This window comes from Pteronotus mesoamericanus, unplaced genomic scaffold (genome assembly GCF_021234165.1).
Source record: "Pteronotus mesoamericanus isolate MK-2021 breed Mesoamerican mustached bat unplaced genomic scaffold, CSHL_Meso_final scaffold_85, whole genome shotgun sequence".
Taxonomy (NCBI): Eukaryota; Metazoa; Chordata; class Mammalia; order Chiroptera; family Mormoopidae; genus Pteronotus; species Pteronotus mesoamericanus.
In genome coordinates this window covers 7,287,228-7,314,225 of record NW_026555329.1, presented here as the reverse complement: position 1 = coordinate 7,314,225, position 26,998 = coordinate 7,287,228, and the positions used below count along the sequence as shown (strand labels likewise).

The following is a 26,998-nucleotide window of genomic DNA, read 5'->3' as shown; positions in this document are numbered from 1 at the left end:
TAAAATAACCCTGGTTATTAAAAAATCCCTGAGAATTAACGAACTATTCTATGTTATGGTCCTGAAGAAAGGTCCAGGGTTAGCTAGGTCCCAAGATGCCAGAGGAAGGTGGTAAAAATTCCATTTTGTATTTGCAGCAACAGATTTCTGATAAGTCACATATTCTGTCTGGCTGTCTTTCAAGAGATGGTGGACAAGAGCAGTGTATTTTTCTACTATTTCACTATGCACTCTGGATTTTTAAAAAATAGAACCAGGTTTTGCAGAGAGAAAACCTACTTCATACTAGCTATTATAACCCTGAGCATCCTCTCTGGTTCTTAGTTTCTTCACGTGGAAAATGGGAATAATGCTAGAACACTCCACAGAGAAAGAAGAGATGAGATCCAGGAAGCCTGCTGCCCTGTGCCAGTCCACACAGCATGTGGTTGCTTCTCCTCTCTCCCCGCCTGCCTCCTGGCAAAACTTCATTGTTCACATTGAGAGCTTCTAGTTTATCTGGGTATCTGCGTAATGTAATTATGCCAACGGACATTTGTCATTCAAACTAAAAGTGACTTTGAAAGGGAGAGACGGTTTTTCTTTCTCAACAACAAAGTGGCCTAGTGTTTGCATCTGAAATATGTACAAAAATACATGTCTGATTATAAAACCCATTCCTGGGTTTTGTATTTTGCTGTGCTTTCACATGGAAAATATTTTTTTTTAAACATGAGTTAAAAATAAGTAATATTTTTCTGAGCACTTTCTCTTTCACACACAAGTTTCCCTCTACCATTCTCCCACCTCCAAAAAAAAGAAATACCCTTCATTCCTATACTTCCTCAGAAGTGGAGAATGCAGTTGCTCTTAAAACCTCTAAAGAGTTTACTAGTACTAAAGTTCCAGTTAAATCTCGCCACTGTTTGGTCACAGGATTTTTCATTCTGTCCAAAGCTGATTGAAGGTCTTGTAACACATCTCTACAGCTGTTTCCGTAGTGAGCTCCCCAAGTATAGAGAAAATCGTAAGCCGGTTTCCACATCATCTATAAAGAAAAAAAAATTAAACTGGAGTAGAGTGGAAGTAAAACAGAGTAAAATAGATGCTTAAAAAAGGTTTAAGAGCCTCTTGAGATGTTAAAAAATATATATATTAATCATACATGGACTTGTTTAATATTATAGGAAACATTTTGATAACTATCATTGAGAGACGTTTAATGTTAAAGTAATAATTCTGTTATTGTTATACATATCTGTGTTAAACTTAAAGATACTATATATCATAATGGAATGTATAGTATGTTTAACATGTTAGTCATTTTATTCAAGCAAGTCTATAAAGAAGGAAAAATGTAGCTTCATAATCAAGTCAAAGGGAAAGCAAAAATATATCCCTCTAATTAAAAGAGTAATTTAACGATACATTTTAGGACTAAAAGAAAGATCAATATTCAACACTTCGTTATGCTATCCCTAAGCACCCAGCCATACCAATGGCGTCATTGTTTCCATAGAAATAAATGTACGTCAAAGAGGATTCTCATGTACAAGAGTGTATGTGATGGTAACCAAGGCAACCAGGCTGGAAGAGAATAGAGACAAAGGCCAACCAAATAAGACAAATTGTATAATACACACATTCACACATACAGCTTAAAATGAATTTTCTCTAAGAAAACAACAAAATGAACCATGAAGTTATAATTGGAATATTTGAAATATAAACTTTATTACTTGCTCCTTATCTGGGCTCACTAAACTAATTCATTTGTAATTTTATCACTTGCAAAATGCAGGACCACAGACTGAGCTAAACATTATGCAGAGCTGCCTTCTTACAATAGGGCCTCCATTAACAGCAATATCAGATGAAATAGGGCACTGGGATATAACTTTATAATTTTTCACTCTCTTCTGATATCCCCAATATATGCTACAGTTTAAAATAAAAGAATGAAAGACCTGAATAAGTAGTTATTGTTATGTTTCAATTCAATCTACATAAAAGGCTAGACATAAGGCTCAAAAGATAATTCAATGTTATTTGTCCAAACTGGCCTTCCTTGGGGGCCGTGTACGCCCATATCTTTTTACCTCCAGTGACAAAGTTTGATTCTGCACGGGAAAGAAGGGAAGACAATTGTCAAAATTATAGCATACCAATGTGGTCTTGATAGAACAGCAGAAATCATCCTAAATTTTTGTATTCTCTGGGTTTTACCCTCACCAATCTACCACTCTGATAGAATGTAAATGAGGTCTTTCGTCTAATTTTTCTATTTTTCTATTTTTCTGAGTACTCATTGAAATCAAATTTCCTCAAAGTGCAGGTCACCACTAATAGCTCAGCAGTGGAAGATGAGTTGAGACATATTAATAGGGCCTTTTTGCCCAACTCAGTCTTGCCTGTTACCCCTCAGATATAAAGAAGCACTAATAGAGTAGATTATTCTTTAATGGACAACCCTCTATAAAAGCTTTGAGAACTGTATTCTATGTTATATTCACTTAATTTTCCCTGATGCTCAACTAATGGGTATATTATTTTTCAATTTGCTATGTATTATTTAAAATAATGGTATTTACAGGTAAAGGCACCTCAAAATTTAATCTGAGTCCCTTAGTGATCGAGTCTGACAAAAGATGTGTTTGAGGATGTGTTATGGTAAACAGCAGCTGAGAGCTTTTCAGTACCAAGGTGATAGCATAGTATCACAGAAAACAGAAGTCTCTTAAGAACCACAAACAGGTCATTTTCAGCGTGTTCACTATAGATTCAAAGTCTCTTCACAGTCAGAGGCGGCCCAAACAGCCACACTGACTGCTCGGGCGGAGAAGCTCTGCATCACATGCCTTGCGGCAGCACACAGATCACTCTGTATAGAAAAGCCTGGGGCAGACTTGGTCATGAAGCAGCCCCTCAGTGCTGCAGGGAGGAGGAAATGCACCAAGTGACGCAGGAGATGGAAACTTCAAATTCAGTGACACATCCACTTAAGCAGAGGGCAAGGTAACTTAAGCAATTGCAAGGTAACACCTGGCAATTGGTACTCAGAGCAGAACAGTGTGGCCAGCTCTTGCAATTCAGAGAAATCTGGATAGTTTGCTGAGTCCTGGGCCCTAATTAAGACTCATGAAAGTGTAAAAAGACTTCAGGAGTCCCCTCAATTACTCTGAAATGCAATGAGGGAGACAGCCCTAAACTCATTCTGTGGAGTCTAAACCATAAGCTGCCTAGAAATGGATACTAAAGCAATGGGCTGAAAACACTAGGAGAATGTTTTCACTGGGTAAACAACATGATTTGTACTAAAATATGAGTATATTTTGCATCCTATTTTTCTCCTGACTATTCCTTCAGTGCGAAATTTCATTTTCTGTATAAAATATCATTGGTTGTTTGCAACACAGATGACGGAATGCACTATTGTAGCATAAATACAATGGAAATATTTGAAATACATGATTGTTCATTAAATAATTATTTCACTTATTAAGCCAAGAATTATTGAGTACCTACAACTATAAGGAATTTTGATACATAAAGGGATAAAATTATTGCTATAGGATGGCTCTTGCTTTCAGAAGTTTATAGCATGGAAGGGAGATATACTTGCACAAATGGCCCAATGTATGAATAGACAGGAGTTGGTAATTAGTAACAACTAAGAAATGGCACAATATGCAAAAATTACTTGCACATTTTAATTCGATATGAGTAAAAAGGATAGTTCCATTGCCTATTGAATAGATCAATTTGGGTAAATTAATCAATCAAATTATCTTTGAATTTTTTTTAATCTATAAAATATGAGTACTAACTTCCAAGTCTTATATCCAAGGCACATCATGATGTGTCTGGCATACAGTAGGAAAGTGAGTATTTGGGGGGCAAGATAAGAAGTCTAGTTTTAGCCCAATGAGTGAGAGGTAAAGAAAGGGCTGTCTGATAAGAAACTGAATGGGGAAATGACCTCCAGGGAGCAGTCAAAGGTTTAGCATCACTCATGATAAAGTAATGACGGAAAGTATGTGAGTAAAGGAAAATGCCAAGGAAAAGAAGGAAGGGATAAAAAAATTAACCCTCAATTAAATCTGCAATTAAGAAATGAAAGCAATAAAGAAATGGAGAGAAACTGGAGTCAGAGTGATAGAAAATGAAACAGGGTGCTTCACATTGCAAAAGCCAAGGCCTAATCGCATGCCAGAAAGGATATGCAGTGATCGGCTGGAGCCAATTCACAGCCACTCCCTGGAGCTTACTGTTCCCATAGCCTCCCAACTCCATGTTCAGTGACATCACATTGGGAGGTTTAAATCATCCACATTGGGAGTATTTACATCATGGAATTTGGCAAAAGCTACTTTTGAAGGTTGTTAAACATCTACCAATATGCCACTCACTGAGGACGTCTTTTCTCTGTTACTTTCTCTGCTACTTCTAGCATCAAGTAATGTGGACACATGAAGGAAAAGTGAAAAAAGCCAGGACTTTGGCAATTAGTAGGCCTTTGGGAACCTTGGAGGAGGCAGTTTAAAGAGCATGGTGGAAGGTAGCCTGCAGAAAACAGCAGGTGTCAAGGAACCTAAAGCCACAGAACAAATGGGTTGCATTTGGAATTTGAAAGTTAAAGAAAGAGAAACAAAGCTAGAAGGAGAAGCAGTGGAAAATGAAAGTATTTTTAAAAGAAAAAATATGTAAAAAGTCATATTCTACAATGGAGAGTTTGTTTTGAATCCTAACTTCATTAGATGGAGAATTTAGGGTTATTGAGAATTAAAGAGGCAGCATATATAAAACACTCAAGGAAAAGAGATTCCTTTAGGTAGAAAGCATAAACTACAAGCAAATATTAAAATTATTATGGAGTAGGGCTATGTAATTAGGGGGCAAGTATTAAGAAGCCTTGAAAAGGAATGGGACCAAAAGTAAATGTTGTAGTTAAGTACCTTGACACATAATGAAAAACGTTGATTTGGGCAACTATGTTTTCCTTTAAGAAGCAAATATCTGCCATATATGGTAAATATAACTTTTTCCTTATTGAGATTTGCCTTAACAACATCTGACAAAAGTCCAGTGCTCATCAATACAATAAATAGTCTAATCAGTTGTTTGTTGTCATTCGTGTATAGATATATGACATTTCTGTTGAGTTCTGAGTAAGAACTCAAGTCCTTAAATTTTATACTTTTACTTCTTTCGGCACTTCTTATTATCTTATGTCATTCTAGTTTTCTTACTCAGCAAGTGAATGTATATTATTAAAGGCAGAGATACAAGAGGCAACTTGCATACATTAATTAACTATCGACTTTATAAAATTATGTTACAAACTACACACACATTAAGCCTCAAAGGATTCTAAACTGCACAGTAAATTAATAAGAAAATGAAATCATTTTCTCTGGAAATGTTTGAAGGAATAAAATGAGTAAAATAAACAAGATTCTTTCCAGGATAACCTAAGTTAAGTCTTCCAAAAGCTGGAAATGAGTGGTGAACTGCCAAGATCTCTTTCAGGTTTATGTTGTATCTCTTCAGTGGTTTTAAAATAGTTCTTCCGCTGTTGCTCAATGTTATGATTTAAGAGTACAATGTGCAGCAACTCTGCAGTAATGCTTTGACAAGTCAAAAGGAAAGCAAGCTCCTGAGGGTTTGTTTTTGTTTAATTATTCCTGACCACAAAATAAATTCTCTCAGCCTTCTCATCTCTATCACAAGTATTGGGCATGCAGGCATCACTCTTACCCCTCTACTCTTAGGTGTATTTTTAATAGTAACTTCATGGCGTTACCAGTTCACCTTTGAGTAGGGAACAGGAAGCTGATCAAAATGCAGAGCTGTTCATTTCTCTTCTATGTGCTTTGATCTCTTTATAGAAAGGGCCGCAGCATCAGTAAGCATTTAATCCATCAGGGTTGAGCAGTTTTTCAAAGTCCCAGCACTTGTGTGGAAGGAATATGTCTTGCTTTAGTTTACCTTCTACATACCGAAGGACAAAATACAGGAGCAAAGAAAAAGAAGTAAGTGAAATGATGAAAGAAAATTAACAGGGGTAGAGGTTAAAAAAATAAAGTTCCCTAAGTTTAAAGTGCTTATTCTCAGAAGCCAATAAGACCTTAGATAATAGACGAGATAATGGAATGCAACATGAATAAAAGCAATTCAGGTTGGAGCATAGCAGCTGTTTCATTGTCTTTAGCTTGTAAAATATGAATAGCATAAAGGGTACAGTTGGTATTAACTACCTTTAAATAATTGCATTTTGCCACATTAAAAGATTAATCATCCACCTACTTCTTCATAAAACTATAGAAGCAAGGTTTCATTTTAAGTACAATTAGTTGCAGAAAAATTAAGGCAAATTTGTCTTATGAATGATTATTACACATATTTATCATTTACAATTTTCAGGTGGGCCTTCCATCCCCTGTAATTGGTAAGTACAGAAGTATTTTTGAAGATGAAGTTGCTGTTATGCTTAAAAGAGAACACATTAGGTGCCCCTATTTACTCAGGAGAAAGGTGATACTTGATTAAAGCTTGACATAAGATTCTCTTAGAAAAGACTCTAAAACAGCCAAGCTTTGTTCTAGGAATGACCAACCACTTGGAATGTCAGGGGTTCAGAATGAGCCAGAGAAATATGGAAGACTCATTCCTTATTAGTACATGTGCTCAAAAAGTAGTCTAATATTATAGGAAAACCTGCTGGTCAAACCATGCTCACAAATTCCTAATTAGGAAGATCCAGGCTGTCTCCTTGTTATCCAGCCCTCAACCCCGTCACAACTGTACATTAGTAGAAACATCTGAACATCAGAGTTTAAAGACACTGGGCTTTTCCAATCCAACCTTTCAATGTGGAAGTAAATGAGGAAAAATACAGGGTGTGACAAAAGTAGGTTTACAGTTGTGAGAACACGAAACAGTTTATTCTTGTATTATTATTTATTAATTATTGTATTGTTTTCTAGATGAACATCTGTAAGAACTCCTTCTTTTCCCCACCCTGGATAGTGGTAGAGTTTTGGATTTAGAAAACCTCATTGTGGGTTTGAATCTAGACTCCTGACTTAACTATCTACAGGATCTTGGGTAAGTTACACAACTTATCTGCCCCATATCTTCTCCTTCTATAAAATAGGGGGTGGCGGGGAAGCACAGCCAGTGCCATAAAAGCCTTGCCAAGTATACAGATTAAACAGGTATGAAGGGTCCTGGCACACACTAGGTATTTGATTAATACTAACTGGAGTTTGCACTTGAAATGAAAATAACAAAACCATGGTCAAACATCTAGGAAAAGAATCCAGATCACCTAGCCATAAATATAAGGCCATTTCACTAAGTTATCCCTATAAATCTATCACAATATTAAACAGTTTCAGTAAGTGCTGATTTATGCCTTATACTTAGGTGGTCTTTGGTCTTCTGAAACTTCTTGTTGTTTGTGATCCTTAGTAATAAACCTTGATAAAGAAAATCTAAATCAAATATTAGTGTCTTGAAATTCATTTTAAGTATTTTTGTAATATTTAACCTAATGTGATGATTATTTCTATTTGATTATCAGAGTAGTAATGAGACATGTAATATAGAATTAAACCAAAGATCATAGGAATACAATGCATTACCCCATTAATTTTACTGTGATGTCTTTTTTCTTTACTCCTCATTTCAAAAAAAATGAAGTCTTTTTGGAACTGAAGACTATAGCAACAAGCCTTAAAGTATTGCAAAAACTAGACAACAGTGATCTAAATATTATGTCACTACGCCAAATCTCTAGTACAAACAACAAAGATTTGAGAAATTATTATGTACTTTACCACTAGTAGGTATACTTCCATACAGTCCTTTTACCTTTTTAAAGAAATCACAAATATATTTCTTACTGAAGAAGAACAGTGGCCTATATAGATTTAAGCACCGAGGCTGGGACTGAACTAGTCCCAGATACAGCAGCAGAAGATGCTCATCTCTGTAAGCAGAACTCTGAAGCTGCCATGTGAGCCAACAAACCATGCAAGCCCAAGGACACCCTTTTACCTTTTGCAAGAGATATTTTTCCAAGCAAAATGAAATGTTAAGCCAGTAAGAAAAAGCTGATCAGCCAAGACTTTTTCTCATTTTTTTCCATGTAGTACCATTTTGCAAGTTTCTCAGAAGCCTTGAAACCACTGCTGACTCTTCCCTTACCAACATTCTTTCTATTGTTACTCTCAGTCATTTTATTAAAAATTACTATGCAGTATATTATTCTCTTCCAAAATCACTCAGTGTCACACAGTTGCCAAACTCTCTTCTGCCTCATAGTCAAAATAACAGATAAGATGTATTAAGCTATTACAATGTGCAAAGCATTGTCCCAAATATTTCACATGTATTATGTATTATGTCTTTTAGTCCTCCAAACAGCCAATGAGTAGGAGAATGTTATTTGCCTTAATTAAAAAAACATTGATTCCTAGAAAAGCCAAGTAAATTTTCCCAAGGTTCTAGAGCTAATAAATGGCAGAGCTGGAACTTGAATCTAGACAAGATATCCTAACTTCTATGCTCTGGCAATCATTAGAGACCCCTTCCTCCATCAACATCTATATATATGAGATCTGTCCAGGAAAAGTCCAGCCATTTTTAATACAATGAGAATGGTTTTCATGACATCAATGCAACCTGGCAGCCAAGGGCAGTAGACTGGAATGTGTATGTGTGAACAATGACAACTTCACTGTACTAGTCAGTGGGGGCAGTAGATGCCACTGAGTGAACATGTGTAATGTGTGACCACTGCATTCAAACTGACCGAGTGAGCAGAGCAACAAATCTGTGTCAAATTTTGTGTTAAGCTTGAACATGCCTCTACAGAAACTATTTCGATGATTCGGAAGGCCACAGCTATGGACAACTGGTGATTGGCAGCTTCATCAAGACAATGTACTCTCTCATGCATCATGTCTCGTGCAGAGTTTTTGGGAAAACATCAAATCACCCAGGTGACTTAGCCTCCTACTGCACAGATTTATCATGCTGTGACATCTGGCTTTTCCCAAAACTAAAACCACCTTTGAAAGAGAAGAGATTTCACACTGTCAGTGAGATTCAGGAAAGCACTACAAGGCAGCTGATGAAGACTGGGAGAACTGTGTGGGGTCCGAAGGTGCCTAGTTTGAAGGGCACTGAGGCATCATTGTCCTATGTACAATGTTTCTTGTGTCTGGTATCTTCTTCAATAAATGCCTCTATTTTTCATAGTACATGGCTGGATATGTCCTGGAGAGGATAGATAGATAGAAAGACAGACAGACAGACAGACGGACGGACGGACAGACAGACAGACAGACAGACAGATAGATAGATAGATAGATAGATAGATAGATAGATAGATAGACAGACAGAGATATGTAGACATATGTATATCCACATATCCCAATAATTATTTCAGTAAACTCTATCCTCCAGTCTGCATGTTCTCCTTAGTGGTTTATAGCAGTCACTGGTATCTAAAAGTACTGAAATTCCCTTCTAGTCTTCTCCAATTATTCAAATGTTTTCCATCCTTCAGAAATAGGTTTCGCTCCCCAATGGTTCCTCTCAGCTTTGATCTTTTTTCATTTAGTTAATTTTCAAAGACTTACCATCAGTAGGGCACAGTGGCTAGGACTGGGCATGAAAGACCTGCATTGAAATCCTACTTCTGTCACTTAATAGCCATGTTACTCTGAATAATTTATACAAATTCATTCACTCTCAGTTTGCATTACTGTAAAAAGCAGATGGTATAATGTCTTCCTTATAAAGTGTGTTGAAATAGATGAGATATGTGAAAAAATTGTTCATATGATTAGCTGACACTCAGGTCACACACAATAAATTGTGCAACTATTATCTCTGTTAGTTATTTTCACGTTTTTAGCATCTAATCACATACTTCTTTAAAACAAAATAATTCAAATATTAACAGGTTATCCCAATTCCAAGGCCAAATAAAATTTGGCTTTCAAGGAAAAAAAAAATATTTTTCATTCTGCTTGTGTTTCTTGTAGTTTCTAATGCTCCAGTGCTGAGAATGAAGTCCCATGAAATGTGTTAAGTATGGATGAATTAAATATTGAGGGCAAATATACAGAAGGAAAAAGTACTAAACAAGTAGGAAGAATTCCATATAGAATTTTCATTTACTTATTAAACAATTAATAAAATCAGTTATGTGAGGATCACCTACATTCTCATTTTTTCATCTAGACTTAGAATAAAGTGCTCTGAACACTGCAGCATCCAGTCAAAAATGAGGAAGGTTAGAAGATGACACAGAGAATTATATCCTCACTGTTTAAGTGTTGACTACAAAAAGACATAAACATACCTTGCCAGTTCTAACTCTCTATAGGTGAGTGGTTTCTGAGAAAGAAAAAAAAGTTACAATTAGAAATATTGACTTTGTTGGGCTTCCATAAGGAGGGTGGCCTGTCCTGGCAGGTCAGATAAGAAATCAGTCTCAAGAGGCCTATTGATTGGCACCTGGGGTTGAGGTGAGCATTGGTAAAAGGCATCTTGAAGGGGGAAGTGCACCTTGAGTGTCCTTGGTGAATATATCCATACCGAATGTAATGGAAAGACCATAATCTTTGTTGTTAGGTAGGGGGCCATTGGGAGAGATTTGCTAGGGAATTTATTGCCATATATGGGCTAAGTGAAGAGTACCTAATTTAGGTCTGTGAATTTTATCCCCAAAACCCCTAGCATTGCCCCTTGTAAAGCCCAACTGTTTTTAAAAATGGGCTATTTTCTAGTATTTTATTGATCCTTATTTATTTAAATTAAAGATATGAATATCCTCAGAAAGAGTCCAGTTTTTACTAACTTTCACAGGAAAACCCTGGCAACAATTAAACATCTGTATAGCATAAGTGTATTTTTTGAAAGAAACACTCTGAAAAACAGAAGCACATAATCATATTTCAGTTTTATAGTTTTGTTTTTATGTAGGAATTGCAATGTCATTAGAAAAATTGAGTAACATTTGTTAAAATTTAATTTAGGGAGATGGTTAATTTAAAAAGTGATGTTCTCAGAAGTCTCCAGAGAGAGGCTTTTATTCATCTTATAAAAGAGTAAGAAATGGCCAAATTACTCAACTAAAATCTGACAGACATACTATTAATAATCTCCATTCTTTAATTGGCTTGAGCCTTGATGAAGATGTTGAGGCAAATTTTCGCAGTATCATAACTTTAAAAAGGGGAAAAAGGAGAGATGAGATGCTTAAACCCCCATCTTCCCCACACTTACCAGCTCTGCCACTCAGCCACCACATTGGATTTGGGGTGGGTGAGCAGAATGTAAAGCACAAGGCCCCCAAAGCCAAAGCCAGGGCTCTACACCCGGTTCCATGCCTTTCTAGCTATGAATGTTTAAGCAAGTAATGTAGCTTCCCTCCATTTTAGATAATACTAGTGCCTGACCCACAAGGGTTTTGGTTGAAAGGATTAAGTCAGTTTTTGAAATGTTACCGGAACAGTGACTGGCACAGAGTAACTGCCAGATAAATGTTAGATACTATAAAAATAGAATGAAGGGAGCAAGCGAGGTTGAAAAGAAAGGAAAGCAAGAGAAAGAGCCTGACTGTTGGCACTGGCAAGCAGAGGACACTTTTGGAGCGTGGACCTCTGAGTGGCGAGATAAAGGAAATAAAAGCAGCCTGGAAACCAGCAGGCCTGGTTACCTTCCTGCCACAAAGGCAGTTCCCTTCCTCTGCATCCCCCACCCCAAACTACTGTCAGTATGTTTTGAAATCAACTACTTGACTTGCAAACTGATCATATCTGAGAATCACCCCTTCCTGAGAGAATAAATTATACAGCTATTTTTTTTAGAGGGATGGAAGTCAGCATACTTTTACCCTTGAGTTTAAGTGGCCTAATGGGTAACAAGTCCCACAGATTATCTGGGATGGCTTTAGGCCAATACCATGAGTTATTTTTAAGAATTTAACAACGTGGATCAGAGTGATGACTGTAAGCATTAATCACAATAAATTAAACATTAGCCCCTAGAAAGATACCTAGGGGCTTTCCTTTTCTGCTTCTGAGTATTTATTAGCCTCTGGCATAGGCTTAGTCATCTGTGATTTGGGCAGTGCAACAGTAAATAATGGAAAAGTAAGCTGCTTGACCTCCATCAAGATCTGGGAGAAGGCAGACTATAAACAACCATAATTAGAGAGAAGTCAGATACTAACAAAGCTGAGACAATAAATAAGTCTTTGATAAATCACTCTCCACAAAGTCTTTTTAAAAACAGAGACTTACTAAGAGAAAAAGTCCTGCTTTCAATTATACTTTTTTAAAAGATTTTTTAAAGAGACATTTCAGGTTCACAGGAAAGTTGAGAGGAAAGTATAGAGATTTTCCATATACCTCCTGCCTCCTCAAATGCCGTAGCTTCCCTGTAATATCAACCTCTCCCACCAGAGTGTTATATGTGTTACAGTCGATGAATCTACATTGGTACAGCGTAATCACCCAAAGCCTATAGTTTACATTAGGGTTTATTGTTGGTGGTGTACATTCTATGGGTTTGGATCGATGTATAGAGACATATAGCCATCATGGTATCACTGCCCTAAAAACCCTCCATGCTCTTCCTGTTCGTCCCTCCCTCCCAGTCCTTCGCAACCACCGATCTTTTTATTGTCTCCATAGTTTTGCCTTTTCTAGAATGTCACATATTTGGAATCATACAGTATGAAACCTTTTCTGACTGAATTATTTTGCTTAGTAATATGCATTTAAGGTTCCTCCATGTCTTTTCAATGTATTGATAACTTGGTTCTTTTTATCTGAATGACACTCCATTGGCTGGATGCATATAAGTTTGTTTATCCATTCTCCTACTGAAAGCATCTTGGTTACTTCCAAGTTTTAGTAATTATAAATAAACTTGCTATAAACATTCACGTGCAGGTTTTTATGTAGACATAAGTTTTCAGTTCCTTTGGGTAAATACAAAGGAGTGCAACTGGTGGGGTATATGCCAAGAGTATGTTTCATTTGTAGGAAACAGCCAAAGTCCCTTCCAAAGTGCCTGTACCATTTTGCATTCCCACCAGTAATGAGTGAGGATTCCTATTGCTCCACATCCTCACCAGCATTTGGCATTATCAGTGTTCTGGATTTGTCAATTTGAATAGGTGTGTAGTGGTATCTCAGTTAGACAACTTTTTAATCAATTAACTGAAATATCAGGGCAGCATATCCCACATAATATTGTTGTTTTCTTCTTTTTTTATAAATTTCTCATTTCTTAGCTCATTCAGTAGAAAGTGATTTGGAGATGGTAATGCACTTCTTAGGGTATGGAGATAAATGTAGTCTATGAGGAGGAAATATGTCCTCAGCCTCTGGCCACTCTTGACTAAAAAGTCTTGTGTAAAGGAGTCTTGCTGGAGAGATAGGCTCTAGGTACAGAAGTGAGTCTGTTATGACTTCCACTGCACCTGCTGGGATTCAACTGACTTGATTTGACTCTTGTCCCTTCAAGAAAAGTTTGTATCTTCCTGCACACCCAACTGGCATAGCAATAAAGTTTCTGCATGGTTAAAGGAAACATCAGTACAATGAAAAGGGAACCAACTGTATGGGAAAATATATTTGCGAAAGATACCTCAGACAACGGTTTCACTTGGACAAGGGATCTCCAAACTGTATAAGGAACTCACACAACTCCACTCCACGAAGACAAACAATCCAATTAAAAAAGTGGGCAAAGGACCTGAACAAGCACTTCTCCAAGGAGGACATATAGAGGGCCCAGAGACATATGAAAGGATGCTCAGCATCACTAGTCATCAGGGAGATGCAAATTAAAACCCCAATGAGACAACCACTTCATACTGGTAAGAATGGCCGTAATAAAATCAACAATAACCAGTGCTGGTGAGGGTGTGGAGAAAAGGGAACCCTAGTTGGTGGGAATGCAGACTGATGCAGCCACTGTGGAAAACAGTTTGGAATTTCCTCAAAAAACTAAAAATTGAACTGCCTTTTGACCTGGCAGTTCCACTGCTCAGAGTATACCATACGAATCCCGAAATACCAATTCAGAAGAACCTATGCACCCCAATGTTCATAGCAGCACGATTTACAATAGCCAAGTGCTGGAAGCAGCCTAAGTGTCCATCAGTAAATGAGTGGACCAAAAAACTGTGGCACATTTACACAATGGAATACTACGCGGCAGAAAGAAAGAGGGAACTCCTACCCTTTGCAACAGCATGGATAGAACTGGAGAACATTATGCTAAGTGAAATAAGCCACATGATGAAGGACAAATACCATATGATCTCACCTATAAGTGGAACCTATTCAACAAAAAACACAAATGAACAAAATAGAACCAGAGACTTGGAAATAAGGAACAAACTGACAGTGACCAGAGGGGAGTGGGGAGGGGATAGCGGGGAAACAAGGGAAAGGGTCATCCAGGAACATGTATAAAGGCCCCACGGACAAAGCCAACAGGGGGTATGATTGAACGTGGGAGGTGGGAGTGGGTGGGGGGGAAATGGGGTCAACTACAGTTGAACAACAATAAAAAAGAAGAAATAACAGAAAAAAGAAAAATAAAATAAAAGGAAAATTTTCTCCAGCTCTATGCCCAGAAAAGAAGTGGAGGACATAGCTTCTGCCTCCTACCATGTTATCATCCAATCAGAGAGATAATCTCCCCTTCAGTGAAATAGCTCAAAACTGCTTACATTCAAGTGAGAGAAAGATACAGAACATTTTATATGTGCTCATCACTGGTATATTTTTACTTAAGTCGTAAAAAAAAATGTACCTAACTTATGTCTAACAGTATACATTTGTTTTAATATTAATAACAATTAAATTTTATTTAATTTTATATTTGCAAGATATTTACTTTGTTCTATGTGCCATCATTCTGTATTCAATATTTATAGTTCTTATTGCACCCAAAATTGTCAAATAAACAATGAAGCTCCTAGAAACCTGTTCCTCATGACCTACCACCCACCCTCTTAATGCTATTGTCACCAAACCTCACAAATGACTACATCTATGCCGCAGGCTGGTAAATATTTATTATTATATATAAAACTTTCTCTTGCCCTGACTGGGTCCCAACTCTTCCCTTCAAAAGTTACATGTTATCTGCCTCAAGTTTTTCTAGCTCTGCCTACTCACTGGTTAACTATCCAGTTTGGTCAATTTATTTGATCAAAGGCCATATTAATATGCAATCCAATAGGAGAAATATCAATATGTTCTAAAGACTCTTGATACACATTTTAAAGTCCTTTAATGAGTGGTATGTGTGTATTTCAGATACCATTGATGATTAAAGGGACAGTGACTTTAGTCAGTGGATCCTCTGGAATACTTCCCCCATTAACCCATGCAAGTGGTGCAGGCTTGAGTGCATTTGATTTACTTGGTCTGCATTTTTTTCACTATTGAACTAGACAAACAGAAATATTACCTCAACAGCAACATTGCCAGCTTTTCCTCGGTGAGGAACTTCATATGCCTCCATTTGTTTCTTTGTGAGTCGTGCTAACTTGGGAGCCAGTTCCCTCCAACCTTTTCCCAGCTTGACAGCTGAAGTCAGAATAGCAGCCTCTCGGATGATGTGAGCTACTAACCCTTGGCAATCCATCTTCAGCAGAGCCTGCAGTAATAATTATGTGTCACAATCAAAGGCCAGTAATTTGGGCTCTTTCCTAGAAATTCAATTTTTCATTACATATTCTAGAAACTGGCATCCTATTTCTCACCACACAAATATATCAGTTTCTTAAAATTTAAAAAGTTGATTTACTTCTAAGCAAACCTAGCTAGCCAAGTACAGCAGACAAAACTGGACCAAAATTAGAAGAGATTTAGGACTACCTCTATGGCTAATTATAAGGCTTTGGGTAAACCACTTATCTAATATGTTTCTTAATTGCAAAAGAAGACAATGAACTAGACACTTCTAAAGACACCCTGAGGTTCTAGCAATCTATAATTTATCAATACAGGATGATAATTTACTCTTCAAAAACTAATTCCTTTCCTTACCAGAGGATTGGCTACAGGATTTCTCTAAGGAGTGAGCACACTGGTGCTGGTAAACATGGTAAACACTATTCTACTTTTCATCAGAATGTGATTAAAACTTCCCAGAACTGTGCCATTGCATGAAAATGAGACACTCCTACAACTTTGAAGAATGCTATTGATAATTATGACTTTTAAAAAATTAACTCTCTTTCTCTTCCTCACCCATGGAATTGTGCCTAATATATATGAAGGCTTTTAAAATTGAACCTCTCTCAGTATCACTGTAGAATCATAAAAATAATTGAAGGAGAAGAAATATTTCATATATACTTATTTCTTTATGATCCAAATTATTGTCAATGTCATTGAATAAATTTATCGCCTCACACTTTGATTTCACACTTTGATTAACACTCTGCTCCTCTAACGTGAACCTGCCTCATTTATATGGACCACTCAGCTCTGAAGGGCACCAGCCTTGCCCAGTTATAATGGTATGTACTATGCACACCAACACACACACTTAAACATTTTTACACACACACAACTTCATTGCAGAAAGGCATAGTAGTTTTAAACATGGTTTTGGAACCAGAAGCTTTCAAATGTCATCTCTGATACTAACAACTGTGGAATCCAATCTCCTAAGACTCAGTTTCCTCTATTTGTAAGATGAAAACTAGCTATGCTTATCCCATAGAGTTGTTACAATGATAAACTTGGATAGTGTGGACAGGGTGTTCAGCACGGTGCCAAACACATAAAGAACTTTAGAGGGGTGTTAGCTATCATTATTATTTACACATTTTAGAAAATTTTAAAAATATGCTCTTGATTTTTTTTTCCTTTTATAAAATACTGAATTTCCACTTTAAAGGCAAAACTGTTCTTCATCTTCTTCATAATTCTCCACTGAGCCTTACACTGGGGTGAATGTTATCTTTAAAAAAATGATCCTGTGAGTCCTATTAAAACATGAGGATTAAGAAGAGATTAAGCAATATTATTTTAGGATTTTGATGAATTGCATACAGAAGAAGAATAAATTTCTAAAGTAAAGGACATTGGTTATACGTTTTAAAAAAACACTAAAAACATGGACCGATAGCAAAGCCCAAGTTCATTAGTTTTGTTTCAGTTTTCTCCTTTTCAAGTTACTGGAGTTTCTCTGATATTTTAAGAGTTATCCAAATATTTGAGAGAGGAAGAGAATCTCTTAACTGTTACACTCTAGCACAAACAGAAACTTTAATCTTCCTTTAAAACATGATCCTCACGGGCCTAGTTTCTGGGAAAATCACAACCTAATCTAAGAAACTATTTATATGATCTTGTAGGAAAGGCTATGTATTTGCTGTAAATTGACTTCAATGTATTTAAGACTGCTAAGAATGCTTTAGCTTTTTCTCTCATATGTTTGGTTATAAATATTACCAAGTTAATACAATTTTCTACGTAACGAATTACTGTGATCAAGCAATACTCACCACAACCAGCTCATAAAGAAACTTTCTGGTATTCCTGTCTGCATGGCAATCTTCCTTTAACTTCTTTAAAACATAAGAAACTTTTTCTGATTCTTTGTCTGCTTGTGCTCGATCAAAATCTTCTATTGCCATATGTGAGTAACCCAGGACGTCAGCTAAAACTTTCCAATCATAAACTTTTTCTGACACCAAGGTCAATATAACTGAGTAGATGTAAGTCAGTTTTTTAAAGGGCAGGGCAATTTGTTCAAGCAGGCTCCTGGTTGTGAAGACATTATCTGATGTAGACATTACTTGTTCCTTTGCAATCACCTTGACATTTCTGCAATGTACAAGTCCAATCTTACCTCTCAAGACTCCCACATACCATTCCTTCACTTTGGACTGCCCAATGGCTTTTACCCTACCTTCTCCAAGGAGAGCTATTGTGTCTCCTTTGAAATATTCAAGTAAGTAGTCAATCTTGTTTTTTCTTAGCACTGTCTTCAGAGTTACTCCATAATTGGTAAAGTTCATTTTTTTGTCCTGAAAGGTGGGATATTTAACATGCACTGTTGGTAATGAAAGGGCAGACTTGATTTCCTTCTTTTTCTGCAAATCACCTGGCAGATTTGAGTGTCTTTTTAGGTTTGGAGCTGGATCAGGTGTAGTTACAAAGAACTGTGTAACTGGCTTACCATCAGGAGGTTCCAGCTGAACACAGAAAACAAACAAGTGCATATTTCTGGAGTCAACTAAAGAAAATAAAAATTGTTGATGAACTACTTGACTTGCTTGCAACTGTTTTTGTTTAATTTCTTTTCTTTTACCTTCTACCTTTACTTCAAAATCAGGATCACATGAAAAAACAGAAATATTTAAATCTTGTGGCTTCTCAAGTAAGAATGAATGCTTCCCCCAGAGCTGAAACACAACTGGAGATGTGTTTTTTCTACCCTTCCTAATGTCAGAGATTGTAAGCTTCCCTGGCAAATAGCTGTGTCCACAAACTGTGAAAACAGTAGTGAAACTGGGATGGATATGTTTGGGCCCATAAATTCCAATTGAGGTGGTTTTGTGGATATAATCCCAAATGGTGGCAGGTGGTGACTGGGTAGCTTTAGCTTGTGCAGCAACCACTAGATACATCACCTGACTCAAATCTATTAGCTTGACTTGGATGGTGTCTTTATAAATGTAGCAGTTGTTTAACACTTTGAAAGGGCCTTCTTTCCTCAGACTGTGTAAACATACCATTTCTGTCATGACTTGGCTGAAAGGATCCTTTCTCACTTCAGCACCAATTTTCATCTCCAGCAAAATGGCTTCCATTGTGTTAAGGTTGCCTAGCATGATTTCCAACAGTGGGCTTACGGTGCATGAAAGATCATGATTAAGCATTTGGGGAGGATCAAGAAAAACTCTTAAAGATACGTCTTGGAATTCTCCCACAGCTACGTGACCTTGGGGCACATGAACAGTGATATCTGATTCTGGTAATTGTACTGACCCTCCTTGGTGGTTTAATTTACAAACTATGACAGTCTCTGCAACTTGCGTTTGTGCCCATCCAGGACTCTGACTAATTGTATTCAAATTCAGGCAGGAGCGGGCCAGCTGGCGTTGACTTAACCAAGCCATTTTATAAGCCTCTCGATCATTCTGAAGCCATTCCAAATCTTGTTCTAGAATCTGATCAGAGTTCCGTATATTCTGATGGGCATGTGCTGTGTCACCTAAAATGTCCAAAAGTTCTGAAACGCTTTTAGATCTCACCGATTTCCTGAAAGAAGACTGCCTATGCAATCGATGCACGTCAAGGTCATCACCAGAGGACCCTAAAGAATTTCCAGTTTCTATTTCTCTAAAAAAAAGAAAAGGATCTTCCTTTAAGATGGAAATACTATCTTTCTTCTGATTATTTCTTAGCTGAGTTATATCATCCAAAAATGGGTTAGAAGCAGACAGTTCATTCCAGAATGGATTTGTAGCTTTGGAAGTATTATTGCCACGAAGTGTGAAAGCATCTGGCCAACTGAGAGGCAAACTTGGGTCTGGAAATTCTTGTTATTTAAACAAAAACAAAACAAAACAAAACAAAGGTGAGTGTCATTCTGTGATACAATCAAGATTCATTTTTATTGTAGCTTAAAAATTCAAGAGTTTTCATTTGCTTTTTGATCTACAGTCTAATACGTGCTACAACACTAATGTCAAATTTGGTCAAATTTTCATGCTGTGAGAAGAGGAACTTGTTCTACCAGTTTATCATGACCCCATGTGATCTTATTTTAAGACAATGATTTAAAATAAATAAGTTTTTACAATTTAGATAATAATCAATGTAACACATTGCTTTCAAAATGACCCGGACTACATAAAATTATGCCTTAGAGTTTTGCATTTTATTTTCACAAAATTAAATCTCTGAACAAGCAGAATAATTCAGTCAATTATACAGATTTTCTTCTAAACATTGAAGAGTTGGTTGCAATATATCTATATTATCCATTTAATTTTTTTCTTTTCTGATAATTTATAATATGTAAAAAATATCAAATATATCTGTTAATAGCTAAAATAATCTTTAAAAAATAATAGGCCACACAGCTAGTGTGGCTCAGTTGGTTGGAGTGTTGTCTCACAAACCAGAAGGTTGCCAGTTTGATTCTTGGTCAGGGCATGTGCCTGAGTTACAGGTTCAGTCCCCAGTTGGGGAGCATGTGGAAGGCAGCCAACCAATGTATCTCTCTGACATTTATGTTTCTTTCCCTCTCTTTCTCCCTCCCTTCCCCTCTTTCTAAAATCAAAAAATAAAAATAAATACATAAATACAATAGGCCAAATAGACAATGCATTTTTCACATTATTTCCTGATGATTTTGTATTAATAAATTTTAACATTATAATTTTTTTCATATACAATAAACATCAGAATTACTACTTGCAGGAATTCATTGAGTTTTTTCAAGTTTCAAATGACAAAAAGCAGGTTTACCACTGTGAAATGAAAGCATGTTATTACTTTAGAACATGAATACTTTAAGAATCAGCAACACATTAAAATATTCACCTATCAGCTCTAAGGAATTTCACATATGTCACGACTACTGAAGTCTTTTTTTATGTTGAGAGCAACTCATACTTTGTCATTTCTCAATAAATGTTGGTAATGATTCTGTGGACATTGTGAAGCTGGTTCTGCTTCAGAGGAAAATGAAAGCCAAAAAGCCAGCCAAAAGAGAAAGATGAATTTGAGTAAACTGTCAGAATTTTTTTTGTTTAATGTGTATAGAACTATTATATTGATTGAAGTATGTTTTAAGTGGTATTTATTAAAAATAGAAGATGCATTTTGAAAAAGGAAAGTTGTATTTCTCCTAGTTCCATACTTTCATCAAACCAATTCCATCTAACTCTCAAAACTACTTTTCCACTAATAATCAATTTAATTATTTTATGCTCCATAAAGTTTTCGTAGCCCACTCCAACTTCTAGCAATGTCTTTAACACCAAAATTCATAATACATTTACTGCATATACCACTTATTTAATGAGTTTTTGCCTCCTCACAATATTATAATCTGTTGGATATGCTATTTTGCTCCTCTTTTTAATGATAGTATAAATATTTCCATAATAATATTGGGATTTTATAATTCTTTAAATCTTTTGCAAAACTTTTCAGAGCAAGACCTTCAACATTGCTGTTGATGGATAAAAAAAATTACAACAGTTTTACCTTCCCTTACCTGTGATATTGCAGTTCTTTGAGGATTTTGGGGCTTCCATGTCAATCAAATTTCCTTCAGACCTACTTCGTGGAATTCCTCCTGACCAAATATGGACCGTTTCACTGGTTAACATTTTTCCACCTACAAAGTGAAAAATACCCCAAATGTGTGTAAGCTTATTTAGGCTGGCAGAGAAACTAAATTCAAGGTCATCATTCATACTTAAATAGAAAAACACATGTAAAAATACTCTTCATAAGTCCTCATCTCCTGGTAGGATTTTGGACTAAATGTGTATTAGCATTCCACTGAAAAAAACTCAGATCCTAGATTACTATACACAAGAAAACCTAAAAATGCTTTTGTAATCCTACAAAAGAAGTAATGAAAATCTCAAGGATAATAAAAAGAATATTAAGGTGAAACTTCAATAAATAGACATTCCCTGTTTGGTGACTGGAAAACTAAAAATCACAAAACTGGAATTCTTCCCCAAATCCTTCAATATATTCAATTCAGTTCAAAGAAAAACCACATCATGTTATGTATATATAACATATAACATATATATGTGTTTTTATATGTTTGTAAATTCTTAAGCTAATTTAAAACATATATATTGTATCTTGACAATATTATGCTAAGTGGGGTAAGTCAGAAAAAGCTGAGAACCATGTAATTTCATTTATATGTGGGATATAAAACTGAAACACATAGACATAGACAACTGTACGGTGGTTACTAAAGAGAAAGGGTGAGGGGGTAGCAAAGGGTAGAGAGGGTCAAATACATGGTGATGGAAAATGGTTTGACTTTGGATGGCGGTAACAGTGCAATATACAGATACCAGTGTATCATACAAATGTGCACTTGAAACTTATGTGATCTTCTTACCCAATACATGTAATAAAAATAAAAATTTAAAAATAATCACAAAAAAAAGAAAAAGGAAAACAAAAGGCTAATATTCAAGATAATCCAGGAAAAGATCATGAAAGTAACGTGTACCATCAGACACCAGGACTTAATATAAATAAGCACTGAGTAAGATGATGTGAAATTGGAACAGAAATAGACTAAGGACACAGAATACCCCCAGAAGCAGACTTACCCTCACAAGGCAAAACTGGGAGAAGATATATTTATTACATATGACTAAAAAGGAAAAAAGGAGCGAATTCCAAAATATATGGAAGGTTTCTACATGTTACGAAGCAAAATAAAGACATTAGAGAAAATTTGGGGGAAAAAGATCTGAATGAGCATTTCTCACAAAAATATAAACACAAATGACCACTAATATATTAAAATATGCTCTATTTATTGATTATAAGAGAAATGCTAAGTTAAACCACATGAGATACAATTACCACCCATCAAATGTGCAAAAATTTTAAAATCTGGCAGCACCAAATATTGGCAAACATGTTTGGCAAAGGGAAATCCTATACACTCTTAGAGGAAGTATCAACAGGTACAACCACTTAGAAATCAATCTGACATCTTCTAGGAAAGATGATTACAGCTAGTGCCCAGCAATTCCAATCCCCATAATTTGTTCTTGTAAAACTGTACATATGTTCATCAGAACAGATATACATAAATGTTCATTATATTATGTTAACAAAAAAGTGAAATCAACCAAAATACCCTTTGTCATGTGAATAAATTGTTTTAATACAATGCAGTAGCATGTAACTATGAACACAGATGAATTACAACGAAAAGCATCAAAATGTACTAAATATAGGTACCCCACTGCTGATACTTAGCAGAGGCATTTTATTCATTTGGATGCAATCAAAAATGGAATTATTTTCTTAATTTCTCTTTCTGGTTGTTCATTATTAGTGTATAGAAATGCAACAAATTTCTATATGTTAATTTTTGTATCCTGCTACAAAGTTATTTTAAATCAGATTTTACAGAGTACAAAAATGAATAGCAGCAATGAGACATAAGTAACCTACAAGGTCAAACAGCTGGTGCGTGAGTGACTCAGAAATAATTACCCGTACACATTACTGCTACCCCACAGACTGGAATTCAGGATGCCATGGGTCCCCTCTCAGACTCAAGGTTCCCAACAGAATATTCTGAGACATCCTACCTCCTAGTTCAAATGTCCAGTCATGCTAATCCCTACTTCTTGTTCTCCTTTTTTTTGTAAACTTTCATTTTTTTTTATTTTCTTCAATATATTACAATTCAAATAATCTAGTGGGAATAACATGCTTCTTGACTTCTAACAAGGGCTTTAGATGCTGCCAATTATACTAGACAGTGGAATGGTAAACATAAAGTGTTATTTTGAAGCTCATTTCTGCACTCTAGAGGGGAATGTTGACATATGATTAATGGAACATTTTAATTTGAGGATTATGGTTTTGACAGAAGTTGGGCTTCTCTTCTATCTCTGTTCTCCTCTCCTCCAATTTAAGGGAAATACCATTTTCATTCCAATCCAGGACTTAAAAATGAGGGAACGTTTGGGAAGCCAGGAGACTTAAAAATGATGATGCTCTTGTAAGTGTCTGTGCTAAGGAAGATTTGATGGTGCTGGCCTTGGTGTTCAGCTGGCTTCAACGGAGACAGAGGGTCCAGATGCGAGGAACTCCTCTGCGTGGGCCTCACACAGAAGCCAGTGCTCTCGCCCCTGCCCCATCTGCCTCTTGTAGAGGATGGGAAGAGGTGTAAAAACAGGAAGGTTCACAATTTTCTTATGTATGATTTTCTATTTAAAAACCTCTAAAATAACACGGTACCACTTCGATAATCAATTCAAGTAATTTAAAAACTTCAAATCTTATGCTCCTATAAGTCACAAATCCAAAACTTAGTTCCTTATAATTTTACTTATATCTTTAAAGGTGAACTACAATATTTGACCTGGTTTTTTAGGACATTGGGAAATTAAAACTTTTTAAACACCTTTCTCTTTTCTCCAAGTTTGTGGGAAAGATTTTGGGTTGAACCCAAATATTTTATTTATTTCTTTATTGAGATATAATTCACATACCCTGATATTCATCCTTTTAAAGTTTGCAAATCAGTGGTTTTTAGTGTGCTCACAGAGTTGTACAACCATATCCACTATCTAATTCTGTGTCTATGGGTATACACCCCGCCAAGTATCTAATCCTGGACATTACACTTTGGTCTCGTCCATTTTCCCCTTGGAACATCTTTTGTGTCTTGTTTCATCTACAGGCTTCCCCCTTTCTTTCTCCTTATCTTACTGTTGGGAACTTGCCAAAGCTGGGATGTTGCTGCCTGCAGACTCCTTTTTGTTTTAACACACGTCTTTGAAATTTGACTCTTTTTTGTCATATTCTTCCTTCAGTCTTGACATTCTATTTCAGAGAAGTTGCTTTCATTTTTAAAAGAAATCGAAAAAATTGTTATCAAGAATAAATTAAATAAAGAATGAAAAGGAAGGAAAGAAAAGGAAGGGGGAAAGGCATATTTTCCAAGCATGATGTATAAACAAATGCAAAAATTATCTCATAAGGTGCCATACTTCAAAACATCAAATGGTGCAATAGCAGTTTTTTCCTTTGATAGCTTTTCCTTTTCAACTACATGAAAAGATTGGGCGAAAAGCTGAATTATGCAATATGCAGTTTGCACTGAAACCTCAAGTTTCCTGGCAGATCTTTAAAATTCTGCGGTTGATTTTACCAAATAAAATGTCCAAAACTAAAAGTCCTTAGCACATAATAAGTAGCTAAAGCTTTGAGATAGGAAAAATAAGTTCACATCCTTCAATAAAATTAAGCAAATCAAAATAAAATAAGATAAAAAGTTTTAGATGAAAAGGTATTTTTCAAAAAGATAAAGTGCCTTTTAAATTAAAAACTAATTTAGATGGCTCTACCTAAACTCTGATTTCTCATGAAGAAAAGAGCAGCAAGAAACAATTTATACCCAAGATCCCTTGGAAACAAGTAACACTTGACGCAAAAAATAGTTCTAACCCAGACAAATGCAGTTAGAAGTTCTCACGCACATAAGAACCAGGAACGGAGCCTATGCAGCTATGCTCTGGAGAACCATGGCATCTCAGAAACAGAGGCACAGGTTTGTGATAAGCTACGATTATTTATGGAGCAGGCCTCTTCCCCGGTCACCCAGGCAGACCTTCACTGTCCTTTTGGTCAGTAGTTCTAAATCTCAGCTGTACCAAAATCACCTGGGGGCTCTGATCAAATGCTATTGGCTGGACCCACCCCAGTGTTTCTGATCTTGCACCCAAGAATTTGCATTTGTAACAAAGCGACCAAGTGATGTTAGGCTGTGGTTCTAGGTGGCAGGTTTTGAGAACATCATTGTGAAAACCACCCTGTTAATTTCCTTCCCTGGCCAGATGGATTTCTCCCTGTTCTCTGGCTGCTCTCACTATCCCCCAACAAATCCTCCTTCTTCTCCCATATTTTTTTATGTACACACACACACACACACACACACACACACACACACACATCACAGGACTTCATCCTAAATCTGGATTTTTTTTTCCCTGTGAATACAGGGAAAGCCTGTATCAGAGACAAGCCTTGCTGGAAGGTCCGCGATGCTGACCTATGGAAGGCAGTGCTTGTTTACACAGGTGCAAATAGCCAGCCACATTTATCATTACCCTGTGCTTTCTTCCAACTCAACTTCATACTCAGTGCAAGCGCTAAGCCTAAATAGGAAGTTTTAAAACTCTGTCTAAAGAAGCGTGAGTCAGACTTTGTTGGAATGAGTAAGTGGGAAAAGAGCAGTTTACCACCCACTTAATTGGGGACACATTGTTGTCACTATGCCTTTAACAACACACTTATCTGAGTCTACATGATTATTTTTTTCCTTAAAAAGTCAATGAACAAAGTTTGCTTTTCACTTAGTTTACTGTTTAATCCAGGCCTTAAGTAACTGGGAACATTTACTAACTGTACAACTTAGGAAAAGATCTCAGATGTTTGGGGGTCAAGTGAGTTTACCAAAAAATAACCAGGGAAGCAAACCCATTTAAAAGAATTATTCCTTTTAAATGTGTTCTTTGGTAGTCGCTATGTTTATGGTAGTCATTATACAGTGAAAATTCCTATTTTTAGCCATCTAGTTGGTTCATTTTCCAACTAGTCCTTGAATATCTCAGATCTCAGATCTTCAGATCTCAGATATGCCATGCAGGCAATAACTCTTATAGGTGACAGCAAATGCTAAAATGTTAAAGGAGCAATTATTGAACAGGTAGACTTCTTAGTCCCTCAAAGACCAAACTTAACCAAATAGCTTTGCCTTCCCTGTATGTAACTGGTATAAAATGCCTGACTGGATTACAAAAGAACCATTACCATCTGATGATGCTCGCCCCGTGCGATTTTACTGGATGTTATCGTGGTGTATACGGCCTTACTGAATGTTACCCCAGGGCATCTTCCGATGGGCTAGTGGGGCTCTCTGACTGACAGTGTATATACCCAACCACCAATTATTAAATAGTGTGAGTGTTATCTCTAGTCATTATGACTAATGATTTTAAAGACCTGACACGGAAAATGACAGAAGTCACTTTCCTTAAGAAAAATGGCTTTATAAGAATCTCCAGGGATGCCAGTGCATTAAGCAGTATTAGTAATGCACAATAATTTTCATGATGGCTTCCATCTTGGTAACTCAAAACATTCCATCAGGACATCATCTTGTTAATATCAGCATGTCAAGCTATCTATCACTTCCTTTATACTTTGAC

At 36.4% G+C, this 26,998-nt stretch overlaps 1 protein-coding gene across 2 annotated transcripts in view; it reads right to left on the bottom strand.

The window, feature by feature from the left end:
- Positions 1-814: 814 nt before the first annotated feature.
- The window catches only part of MACC1 (MET transcriptional regulator MACC1), a 55,433-nt gene continuing 29,249 nt past the window's right edge, over positions 815-26,998 (bottom strand). The window contains exons 2-5 of one of the 2 annotated variants that reach the window (XM_054563837.1): positions 21,277-21,399; positions 17,546-19,587; positions 15,496-15,684; positions 815-1,027 (exon numbers count right to left, since the gene is read on the bottom strand). In XM_054563837.1, the coding sequence (XP_054419812.1) occupies positions 815-1,027; positions 15,496-15,684; positions 17,546-19,587; positions 21,277-21,391 (2,559 nt within the window). In that variant the 5' untranslated portion in view covers positions 21,392-21,399. Of the gene's footprint in view, positions 1,028-15,495; positions 15,685-17,545; positions 19,588-21,276; positions 21,430-26,998 lie in introns of those variants that run through there. The other variant, XM_054563838.1, reaches the window with a different exon arrangement.